Source organism: Camelus dromedarius, chromosome 11, assembly GCF_036321535.1.
Source record: "Camelus dromedarius isolate mCamDro1 chromosome 11, mCamDro1.pat, whole genome shotgun sequence".
In the NCBI taxonomy this organism is placed as follows: Eukaryota; Metazoa; Chordata; class Mammalia; order Artiodactyla; family Camelidae; genus Camelus; species Camelus dromedarius.
In genome coordinates, this window is record NC_087446.1 from 38,301,596 (window position 1) to 38,314,371 (window position 12,776).

Below are 12,776 nucleotides of genomic sequence, written 5' to 3' on the forward strand. Positions count from 1 at the left end.
TTACATTATAAATTTTTTTCTTCCCTTCTGGGTCTGTAAAACCAAGAAGAGTTTCATCTTCCTATTTGGCGTTAGCATTCTTAGGTTCTTCTTTTTTTAAATTCCTTATTACAAAAATTTCAAACAAATGTAAAAGCAGAGAAGATAATCTAATGAATAGTAAAATGAGTATTTATGCACATTTTGCTGTATTTGATTCATTTTTTCCCTACTGAAATAGTTTAAAGCAAATTCCAGAGATTATAATTTATACTCCAAGTTTTTTAGTACAAATTTGTAAAAAAAAATGACATTTTATTATACACCACAATACATCATCCCACAGAACAAAATTAATGCTAATACCCTGGGCCCCATCAACCATTCACCTAAATAACTTTAGCCTCCATTGATGATCATTGCCTGACTCAATTATTTCACTCAATTTAGGGCATACCAAGCAGTGATTTTTCTATTCTATAATTTTTCTACATTAATTAGTAGAGATTCTTCTGCCAAAAAAAAAGTCTCCTTTGTTAGCTACATGGTTACCGAGAAATAGATTTCATACACAATACACAGCTTAAACGTTGGATTTTTTTTTCCCTTCTAATTACCAATTTTCAGAATGACGTGTTGGTGCACAATCTATCTACAACAATTAAAAAAAATGAGGTTTGCTGTTGTTATTTTTCTCTCCTTTTGGGTATCATGACACTGAGCCATTCACATGCTGCTGTAACAAGTACTGCTTTAGACAACAGGAATGAATCCTCCCAGGCTAAGCTGGCTAAAATTAAATCTCACAATTCCAGGAATGAAAACCAGCAGCTCCTGAATAATGCTGTTATCCATTACACTTGTTTACTGTGCAGCTAAGTGCACATCCATTTTATTTGATTTTTACAGCCTTGTAAAGCAGGACGTGCCTATTTCACCCCATTTTACAACTCAGGCTCAGAAAAACTGTGTTGTCTAAGGTATCACAGCTTATAAGTGGCCAAGCAGGATCTAGAAAGTAATTCTTCTGATCATATATAAATGCCACTATTTACTTTTGAGGCAACATGGTGCTGCAGTGAAAACTGTTCCCATTTATTCCAATTTAAGAAGCCAGGCTCCCCGTACACCTCCTAGGGAGGTGATCTTACCTGGCCTTTGAACTTGTCTTCCTCCATACACTAAGGTGGCCCCCTCTCTCACTCCAGCTTCACAGTACTGCAGAAGCTTTTCCAGATGGGCCTTATGATTTTGGGGCCCGTGATCAGTAGATCTGTCAAGTGGATCACCAATTTTCATCTTTTTAATTTCTTCTACCTGTATGTCACCCAGTTCACAAAACACAATTGATTGTTTAATAATAATAATAGATACATTTGACTGAGCTTCTACTGTGTGGTGGGTGTTCTACTAAGCTGTTAAAAGATGTGTTCTCATTTAGTCTTCACAGTAGCATTGGAGGTAGATATTTATTATTTTCATCTTACGTATGAAGAAACCAAGGATCAGAGAGGCTAACTGACTTGCCCAAGGGCACACAACCACTAAATACTGTAAAGTTTTCCTAATTTGAAAGCCCCAACTTTTAATCACTGAGGTTTTACAGAACATAAGCTACAAACACTATATTAAAATTATCCTGAATATTAATCCATTAAAATAGCAAACCTCACGTTCTAGAATTTTTAATACAGCATACTTACACTTTTCATAACAAAATCATTTCTAAAATGGCTACATTGTTATCTTTTTTCTCTCCCAAATGTGGCAGACTGCCCTTGTGGAATTCTCACAATACAGCCACACCAGGGAAATCACTAGAATGTCCTCATGAGAAACCATCTTTATCGCAGTGTTCATCACTGACATGTGCTCCTTGGTTATCTTAATCTATTTCTGCATTTCTGATGTTAAATCTGATTATAGTAAGAATAAAGGATGGGAGTTACCATGACCCCCCAGGGCCATGAATTTGAATTTAGGTCTCGCAATAATCCCTCAGTAAGTGCTCAAGAAATAGCTGATGAACAAAGGAATGAATATAAATTGTATATGTACAAAACATGTTTGTTGATGGACTGATACCATAAATTCTGGTCTCAGCATTTGAAATTTCAACAAGCTATAGTTGTGAGAGCCCATGACATGTAGTGCTGTAGCCTGTATTTTACTGAGGCACAAAACTGGATTACAGGGATGTTCATGAGGCAGACACACTGCCCAGCATCTGCCTCTCCATATGACTTCCTTGCTTCCCACTCTCATCAGGAAAGATGCCTTTGCTTCTTGAGGGCGGGCTGGGGGAAATTGGCTCTGAAGGAAAAAAGCTGGGTGCTGGTTTTTCAAACAGAGACAAATTCATGATTACTATTACCATAATAATGATATAATGTAGTATGCTTTAGAGTTTATTTTAGCCATAGAATTCATCTTAATAGTTTTATAAATAGTTATAAATAGTTCATATTTAGGAAATCATGACCAAAGTACTGGGGGGTGTTTATTTACTTATCTATTTATTTTTCTAGAGGAAACTATATGCTGTCATGTTAACTGTAAATTGAGTATTCGTAAGGATCCAGTGGTATCTCTCTCATAGTCAGTTTAGGGATTTATACAAATCCAGGCATATATCTCCCACAAATATCAAAGATCTAATATACTATAATGCAGAACAAGATATAGGTAATAACAGCTCTTAAGTATACATTTTTAAAAATAGGTTTTTAAAAATAGACATAACTTTTTATTGTGAAAAATTATAAACACATAAAAGTAGACATATAATATAATAAAACTCCACGTATCCATCAGAAGCTTCAATAATTTCCAACTCATGACCAATTTATTCCCCCATTTACTTCCTTCCCTCTTGGGTTATTGTGAAGCAAAGTCGAGATATCATAATTTAATCTGCAAATATGTCAGAAAGTGGCTCTAAAAGATAAGGATTGTCTTGTTTCTAAAATATGTAACTGTAGTATTATTATTGCATCTACAAATTCATTAATAACCCCATAAGTACTTGTAAAGTAAAGAAAATTTCTATACAACTTCTAGAGTAAATCTGAAGACGCTTACCACTTTTGTCACAAATTCATCGTGGATGGATTCCTCCACGAACAACCGTCCAGCTGCAATACAGTTCTCTCCTTTGTTGAAAAATACTGCTCCCATGCCCTTCAGCAGCAAAGGAGACAATATTGTTAACATTACTGGGGAAGTCAAGATTGTCATAAAATTGCACACACTGAAAATTAGGTGCTCTCTACATCAGTTTGTAAAAACTGCCCCCCAAGTTTTAAAAAACACCTTTAATTATAAAGACGTTATTTTTAAAAGTAAGTACTCTGAGCAGTCCCAAATCTAAGCATAAAGAGGATGGCTTCTATTTATGATTAGAGAAAACCAAACCTCATTTTAAGATTCTTGATAAACAAGGTGAAGTCTGTCTCATAAGTAGGCACCTGTTTAGTTGGACTTGACCACTCTTACCATTCGCACAGCCTTGTCAAGTTCACAGTCATTGAATATTATAAGTGGGGATTTGCCACCAAGTTCAAGCGAAACTTTCTTCAAGTTGCTTACAGCACAGCTAGAGAAAAATAAATGGGATATGAGTTTTTTGTCTATCGGTCCCTCTCTATAATTATTACTTGGCAAGGAAAACATAACAGAGCCTCAGATATTTTAAGAAACTTATTCAAAGACAAAACATGAATGGCTGAATGGTGGTAATTGCTGAAGCTAGGTGATGAGCACAGGGGAGTTCATTATGCTATTCTGTGAGCTTTGTGTATATTAGAATAAAAACTTCTGTAATAAAAACTTGTCTCTTTTAAAATTCTGTGGTCAAAGGATTAGATATCCTCATAGGTAAATTTGGACTCTTTAGGTATAAGAATTTTGGTTACATAAAGACCTGGCAAAGAATTTAACTTTTAACCAGATTACTGGAGCACTGGGGGAAAAATATCAAGTTTTAGAAGTATACAGTTTATTTCTCCCTTCTTACAAAAAGTACTGTTATTTGAAGCATTTTTAAAATACTCTCAAAAATTCAGAAAAAAGAAAAGAAAAAAATAAAATTCCATTCAATGGCTCAAAGATCATTTTTATATTTTGATACACTTATTTCTGGTCTGTGTCCAAGGACAGCCTTTGCATTATTTAACATAGGGTTACCCAACATGTTCAATTTTGTACTTTATTTTTCTTTCCATTTACCATTTAACAACACAGCAATGTCATTAAAATTCTCCATGAATATGACTACACTGTATTCTGTTCTGTTGACATACTTTAACCACTGCCTTATTTTGGACATTTAGATGGTTTGCATTTTTTGAACTAATGTTACTGCTTTTTAGGAATTCATTTTATAAATAATCCAGAGTTGTCATTTATATGTCTTTTCAGTTTCTTATTTGTGCTCCAAAAAAAATTTGGAGCACAACTTTAGTACAGAAAATGTTTTGCGCTGTATCGGTAAAGCTCCCAGAAGCCTGCAGAATTTTAACATGCATCTGGTTTTGCTGACATTGGGCTTTACACTTTGGAAAGTATTCTACTGTATTCCAACATTTCAGTACCCTGCTGTGATAAATTGATTTCTCTTCTAAATTTGATGTGGATTTTCTCCCTTTAAAAAAAGCAGAAACAAAGCCAAAAACCAGCTTTGACAGGATTTCTAGCAAATCCACACTAAAACCAATACCTCTTCATGATCTGTTTGCCAATCAGAGTGGAACCAGTGAAACCAAGTTTGCGGATATCAGGATGTTCAGATAGGCGCTGTCCTGCTATGCCACCTGTGGAGTCATGGAATAAAATATGAATTAAAACATTACTCAAGTTCTTATGGTGAAGGTGGCTTTGAATTCACTGAAGTAGATTTCCAAACTCTCATTTATATCTTAGTTTTACATTTTCTGTATTAATAACAAAGTGACAAAAATCTAAATAGTATCCTCCAGGCAACTGTCAGCCCTCAAAAAGATGGGTAAGCCTTGGTTTTTTAATCTTCTGAAGCAATTTAAAAAATTGAATTTGGCCACCTTAAGGTAGTTTTACAATGTTGTACAATTTCTGCCCCTCCAACCCTACTCACCCACCATTGTATTTCCACTTTAAGATTTTAGCACATGGTAAATATTTTTATACTTAACTGTTTGGTAAGCTGTATTTAGTTTTAATATAGTTATAAGTCGAGACAAGACTCCAGTGGGAAAAACAGTCATTCAGCTACCCTTGTACCATTCATTAGTTCCAGCAAGTGGGTCATTTGTTGGCTTACCTGAACCTGGAATGATGTTGATTACCCCCTTTGGAAAGCCTGCTTTAGCTGAGAGCTCTGCAAACTTCAAAGCAGTCAAGGGCGTGACCTGAGCAGAAGCAGACCCCAGTTACCTTCTTCAGATGCTGTCTTGTCCTTTGGACCAATCCCAGCTTTCCCTTTACGGCTGCACTAGAGTTCATTTTACTTTTTCTTTTATTTTGACATGATTTCAACTTACAGCAAAATTGCAAAAAATAGTACAAAGAATTCTTATGTATCCATCACACAGATTCCTCAAATGTTAACATTTTATTACATTTGCTTTATCCTCTCTCTGTGTACGTTTTTGAGCTGTTTAAAGAATAAGATGAAGACACTACCTCTAAATACATTTGTGTACATTTCTTAAAAACTAAAGGATTGTTTCATATAAGGAAATTTATAACTGGTAGAATACCTAATTTACACCCCTTACTCAGTTTTCTCCAACGGTCCCTATAATGTGCTTTATAGAAAAAGAAAATCCAAGGTCACGCATTGCATTTAGTTAACACATCTATAGTCTCCTTTACTCTGGAAGACTTTCTGAGCTTTCTTTTATATATCATTACACTGACATTTTTGATAAACACAGGCCAGTTGTTTTGTACAATGTCCTTTCATCTGGATTTGCCTGCTGTTTCCTTATGATTAGATTCAGGCTATGTACTTTTGGCAAGCAGACCACAGGAGTGATGCTGGGTTCTTCTCAGTGCATCAAATCAAGAGGAACATGCTGTCAGATAGTCCCAATATTGGAAATGTTAGCTTTGATCATCTGGTAAAGGTGATCAGCCAGATTTCATCACTGTAAGTTACTGTTTTCACTTGGTAATTAATAAATATTTTTAGGGAGATACTTTGAGAATACATAGGTATTCAGTTACTCTTCAAACTTCTACTAGTATTAGTATGCACTGATGATTCCTGTCTGAATCAATTACTATGATGGTTGCTAAATGGTGATTTTCTAATTCCATCATACCTTCTACATGTATTAGTTGGCTTTCCATTCCAAGAGCTTTCCCTTCTCTTTAATTAATAAACATCAGTGTGAACTCATTGATTCTTACTTTATTCAAATGGTTATCTTTTACCACTGTTACTTCTTTTGATGTTCAGATTGTTCCAGATTTGGCTGATGGGAGCCCCAATCATTCTTTGAGCATTTCCTTGCTTTTTGGCCCAACAAGATGTTTCAGGAACAGTTTGTATTCACCCTGATCCTAAGCCACCCAGGTTCCTTTCAGTGCAGAACAGTATTTTAAAACTGTGCTATAATGAGAAGTATATATTTGGTCTTTGTCTCTGGGTCCTGGCACACAGTTCCCAAAACCTTGGAAGCTCAAGTGAAAAATGTCTTTCATATACTAATGAGATGAGTGGTTGCTGGGAGACCCTAGGTAGTTTCAGGATGGAATCTGGTCACCAGAAATACCAGGCTATGATTAGAGATTTGGAACTTTCAGCCCCAAGCTAGGGAAGAGGGGAGGGAGGTTGAGTTCCATCACCAACAGCCAATGATTCAATCAATCATGCCTATGAAAATGAAATTTCCATAAAAACTGTTCAATAGTGGGGTTCAGAGAGCCTCTGGTTGGTGGATGCATCCATGTGATGGGAGGGTGGCACAGCCGAAATCCATGGGGACAGGATCTCATGTGCTCATGATCCTTCCAGACCTTACCTTATGTATCTCTTCATCTGTTCATTTGTATTCGTAATAATATCCTTTATAATAAACCAGTAACAGTAAGTAAAATGCTTTCTAGAGTAATGGGAGTCATTCTAGTAAATTATCTCATCTGAGGAGAGCATCACAGGAACCTCTAATTTATAGCTGGTTGATCAGAAGCACAGGAGGCCCAGGGTTTATGAATGGCATCTACAGTGGGGGCAGTCTTACAGGCCTGAGCCCTTTACCTTTGGGGTCTGTACTGAAACTCCAGGTAGTTAGCATCAGAACTGAACTGAATGGTAGGATACCCAGTTGGTGTCTGGAAAATTAGGGAACAGGTTAGTATAGGAAAACAAAACGAAACCCGTTTGGTATCAAAAGTGTTATGAGTAAAAAAATATGAAGATTTTAGAAACAAAGATCTGGACACAACTGAAGTGTCATTGCTTCTAGGCCCTCTCAGTGGACAGGGCTGCGAAACAGATGTTTGCATAGAGGTACACAGATCTTTCTATCCCCACATATTCCGATACTCATTTCTTTATCTAGCTCTCTAAATGTACTAAAACCCATGAGCTCACACTGATACCTCCATCCAGTATCTCAGGGCTCATCCTGTTCTCCTCCTTTTTCACATGTGTACTTCTCCAACAGTGAGAAACATAGCTCCCAATAGCCACAACATATTTACTTATTTACCCTAAAATGTACAGAAATTTGAGAATTAAGCCCTGTTTCTATGAAAAAGAAGCCTGCTAACTTCAGTATTTATTTGCAGTGTTTTTGCCTCTAGTCTGAGGACATGCAGTCCAAATATTAGTCAAAAATTACTTGGGTTAGTGCTTCCTCACTGTCCTCAGTGTGGTGATATTATTCATTTGAAATATGCTTTAATTAATTTTTTGGTTTGTATTCAGTTTTACAGTTTTTGCCCCATCTATGTTGACTGTATTTCTTTTCTTTATTGGTTCCATTGCTATCATTGTTGAGTATGGGAAACATGCTTCCAAAAGTGAGGACTATACAAAGGCACATTCAGAGAAGTGTCGTTCTCCCACATCGCCCCAGTCTGTCCTTTCCACCTCATTCTCCCCGTGTCTTGTAGATAATCAGTCTCATTAGTCTCTGGTTTATCCTTCCTATGTTTCTTTTTGCTCAAATGAACATGTACATATTTTCTTATTTTCCCTTTCTTTTTACACAAAAGGTGGCATAATTATGGATCTCATTTTAAACATCTGTTACAGCAACACATATCTCAGAAGCAAAATGAAACTCCTATTTTTACACTCTTAAAAACCAACACTGACTAAGTCTTAAATTAGTACTTGGTTAATGTGGTCTCAAAAACGGAATGTGCAAGAAGATCCATTGAGTTGTGAATAGAAAATTGTAGAGCTTCTGTTTATAGATTTTAACTGAGAAGGATGTGAAATAAACCAAACATAATTAACATTTGTTATGTGACTGAATAATGGTACTTTCACTGTTTGAATGAAGGTTGGATGGTTACCAGTAACTAAGGTGTGTGTGGTGTCCTAGGAAAGAACAGGAGCTCACAAGGCCAAGGGAATGATGGTGTTTCCTCACTTGCTCATGGGCTTTCAGAATATTGCCATGTGCTAAAGTTTATAGGCCTGGTTACATGGATTCACAGACTACATTGTTGTTTTAACTAATGCAAACTTCATAAAAAGGTCAAGTGACTGAAAAGGAATCTGTATAAAAACAGCATGATAAATAATAATACTAACAAAGCAACCACAAGCAAACAAGAAAAAGGCAGGGTTAATTTTTCTTCCTTCTCATAACGGGTCTTGACAGTAACATTGTCAGGTTTAAAAAATGGCAGTCTAGTTAGACTTGATGAGAAATTTCAAACGCTTGAACATTTACAATTGTCAAGAAGATATTTCAAATGGTAGACTTATATCTATTATAAAGATGATGCTATACCAAAGTATATACTAGTACGCTGTAGTATAAAGTCATCATGATTAGAAAGACTTGAAAACTAACTATCCTGAATTAATGACAGTTTTTTTAAAGTAAGAATAAAAAGACGTTTATGCCATTAATAAATAAAATACAACAAATTGTCTCATCTTTATTTCATCTCTTTTCATTTCTACTGCTTTTCTTTCATTTAGCTAACCAGTTGAAATATAGGTTGACATCATGGCAGGATTATAGGTTTCAGTGATATATGGGAAAGCATTTAGCAGTTTCTAGGCAAGAGTAGATCATTGCTAAATATTAGGTTTAAAAAGTTGTTAGAACCTGTCAGACCTGGACCAGTTCAGACCATGGGAATCTGTACTTTCTTACATGGTAAAGGGCAAAAGCCATTTGATTCAGTCCTGATATTCACACAGGCCTTAATATTATCAGTGGCTTCATACCATGAAAAAAAAACCTCCCACGTAACGAGGGTTACTTTGGGTCTTTCATTCTCAGGATTACAATGATCATCAATTATTAAACTATCAGTTTTAAATCTCAGATAGAGCCAGGCTATGATTTACATGCGGACAGAAATTTTATGTCTTTGTCACTGACAATATGCTTGGCAACTAGCGTGCACTCGATAAATTTTTGTAATTTTGAACATTACATATAGTCACTGGAGTTCTCCAATGATTAGCGCTCTCATTGGAAACCATATATGGTTTTCAACCCAGGCCGTACCTTAGGAACAAATGTGAAGATTATAAGTAATACCAATGCCTGGCCTTTGACCAATTAAATCAGAATCTCTGCCAGTGGAGCCCAGTTACTAGTATTTTTAAAAGAGAATGCCAGATGATTCTAATGTGCAGTCAGGACTGAGCACCACTGGGCTAGGTGATCTGCCTCCTCTCTTCACTTCACTAGCTTCCTGCTGTGTAATGAGTGGTGCTGCATGGGAGAAACAGCACTCATACAGAATGCTGGTGAACATACAATTCCCATGGAAGGATGTGCCAATATCTATCACACAAATACATGTATCTGTTAACTGCTCCTGCTATTAGGAATATAACCCTATAAATATAGTTACAAATATGCATGATGCCATATTTACAAGGTTACTAACTGCAACATAGAGTATAATAATTAAAAGGTGGGAAAAATCTAAGTAGCCATTAATTAGGAATTTGTTAAATAAAATATTGTTTATACAATGGAAACCGTTTTTAAAAAGGAAATTTTTTTCCCTTTTGGTAAGTATGTGTAGAATGCTAGTATTTTATTTTATTTTTGTATCGTATTATATTGTGGTAAGAACGCTTAACATGATATCTACTCTCTTAACAAGCTGTGAAGTGTAGAGTACAATATTGTTAACTATAGGCAAAATGACGTATAACAGATCTCTGGAACTTACTCCTCTTGCATAACTAAAAGTTTATGCCTGATGATAGCAATTTCCATTTCCCCCTCTTCTCTGTGTTTTTTTAATGGGTTAAAGACATATTTTTAAAAAAAATTATCTATTTTAAAGTTTATTTAATTAAAAATATATGTGTTTATATGTGCAGAGAGTATCTCTGGGATACCTAAGAAACTAATAAATAACAATGAATAACATTGGTTGCCTCTGGGAGGTAAACTGGTTAGCTGGGGAGATAGAAGGGCGACTTTTCACTATTTATCTCTTTTATCTTTTGAATTAAAATTTTTTTGAATGTATACCTGCTTTTTTTAATGAAACTGTTTCTAATGAAGAAAACATGATGGCTGCAGTCAAATGGCTATGTAGCTATGCCAAATGAAATTGTGTTTAAGTCCTAAAAGAATAAATAAAAGGAGAGTTAATAGGGAACAAACTGTAAACTCTTCTAGATTAGAGAAAAAATTTTCTCCACGATTTGGGTACCTCAGAATGTCTACTACGGTGCATACAGAGTAAATGCTCAGCCAGATGTTAGGTTGGCTACCATATTTTTTTCTTGAAAAGCCATTGTAGCATTAGTAGATACTTTTGAGAACTCTATCATATGAATTTTTTTTTATTATTTCCTTGTTTTCCACATGTATATATTTTCACACAGGTGCCACAATCATGTACTTTCTCTAACATGTTTTTCCTTCATCTTCCATGACTTGATAATATTTTTGATAATTAAAATTTGAATGGCTACATAATAATTTTTATTTTGGTATCTCATAGCTACTGTAAATAACTTCTTCATTATTGGGCATTTGGTATTTTTCAAGAATTGAATTGGTTTGTAGAAATTCAGTGGACTTCACTGACATACACTATGTTTGCTTCCATTGTCATGGAAGTTTTAAATCATGGACTCCCCATAGGATACACTGGGTAGCTATTAAAAATGAGTATTTACTACTATGAAAAGATGCCCATGATATATGAAAAGACGACATAATGTACAATCTCATTTTTGTTTAAAGATATACTTTTTGTAAATGTATGTCTCCGGTTTTTAGTAAGTAAGAGAGGAGAAGATGCTGCATCTGGCCCCGTGTGTCTCACCTGCGCTGGCTTGAGCACTAAGGTATTGCCTGCTGCCAAACACGCAGCACTCTTCCACGCCAGCATCATCAGCGGGTAGTTCCAGGGGATGATAATGGCACAGACACTGCAGGAGAAGAAAGACGACATCCTCAATTGTCTTAAACTAACACAAGTCACTCAGAGGTGGTTTCCTTGTCTTACCCAAGTGGCTCCTTCTTGGTGAAGGTGAGATTGCGATTTGGACGGGCCTGGTTGATGGGAATTGTAGAACCCTAAAGAATAAAAACGGTTCACACTTATTTTACTAATTTAAATGTGTAAATTTAATCCCAAAGAATCCATTTTCTGCCTGCCTCTCTTGCTTTTTCTTAGCTGATATAAAAAGGCAGTGTTCAATTTATAAAAAATATATTCACATTTTAAAAGGAACTGCTGAAAAATAAAAAAAATAAAAAGGAACTGCTATATCTTTCTCAAAAGAACTGAGGCATAGGAGAATAAAACCATACTTCTAATTTAATCACCTCCATTCCCAATTTGTTGGCATGGCAGAGAATGTTAATTGTCTGCCCAATATCCATTCTCCCCTCTATCCTTAGTAACAGAAACCCTACATTAATAATGAGGAAAACAACGTGCCCAGATAGTGTACTGTGTTCCCCAGTTTCCATAGCAGATAAGGATGGTCAATGGAAGATAAAAGCACAAAGCACCGGGAGGGGAATGCCCTTTGAAGCAGGCTGACCCAGCTCACACAAGTGCTCTTTTTACCCTCCCTCCCACTCCTGCTTCTTCCTTCTTCCTGCTCAGAATGTTGCTAAAAAGGCTGGCACTGCAATGGTTATCATGAGACCATGAGAAATGGTACTAAGGATGGCCTGGCAGACAGAAAGAATGAATCTTCATATCCCATGCTAGACCTGATTGCCTTCCTTTGGACTCCTTGAAAGTGAAATTAAAACAAACTTCTAAGTTGGCTTTTCTATCATATGCAGCCAAACTTAATCTCAGCTGAGTCACGATAGTAGTCTTTAACTGAAGCTATACATTTGTTTTGCCACATAAAATATTACTGCTGTTACTAATACAAATAAGTGTACAGTCTCTTATTGGAAACTCTTGGGGTCAGGTGTGTTACAAGATTTAGAATTTTTTGACTTTAGAAACATAATATAATATATATACCTTTTATAATGTTATTGTCTATAAGGTCTGAGGCAGCCCCCCATAATCAAACACAGTAGTATTTTTTCAGTGAAATATATGCACATTCACTTTAAGTGATATAAATAAAGATAACAGATTCATGTTGGTTCAGGTCAGGTTTTGGCATCAAATGA

The 12,776-nt window shown here is 35.7% G+C and overlaps 1 protein-coding gene across 2 annotated transcripts in view; it reads right to left on the reverse strand.

The window, feature by feature from the left end:
* The window catches only part of ALDH1L2 (aldehyde dehydrogenase 1 family member L2), a 70,023-nt gene that overhangs the window by 28,569 nt on the left and 28,678 nt on the right, over nucleotides 1–12,776 (reverse strand). For both annotated transcript variants that reach the window (XR_010383196.1, XM_031462875.2), the window contains exons 14-20: nucleotides 11,638–11,708; nucleotides 11,455–11,560; nucleotides 5,276–5,363; nucleotides 4,697–4,790; nucleotides 3,475–3,574; nucleotides 3,061–3,159; nucleotides 1,131–1,296 (exon numbers count right to left, since the gene is read on the reverse strand). Coding sequence is in view for 1 of the 2 variants with exons in the window: in XM_031462875.2 (XP_031318735.1) it covers nucleotides 1,131–1,296; nucleotides 3,061–3,159; nucleotides 3,475–3,574; nucleotides 4,697–4,790; nucleotides 5,276–5,363; nucleotides 11,455–11,560; nucleotides 11,638–11,708 (724 nt within the window). In the remaining variant the exon portion in view is untranslated. The remainder of the gene's footprint in view (nucleotides 1–1,130; nucleotides 1,297–3,060; nucleotides 3,160–3,474; nucleotides 3,575–4,696; nucleotides 4,791–5,275; nucleotides 5,364–11,454; nucleotides 11,561–11,637; nucleotides 11,709–12,776) is intronic.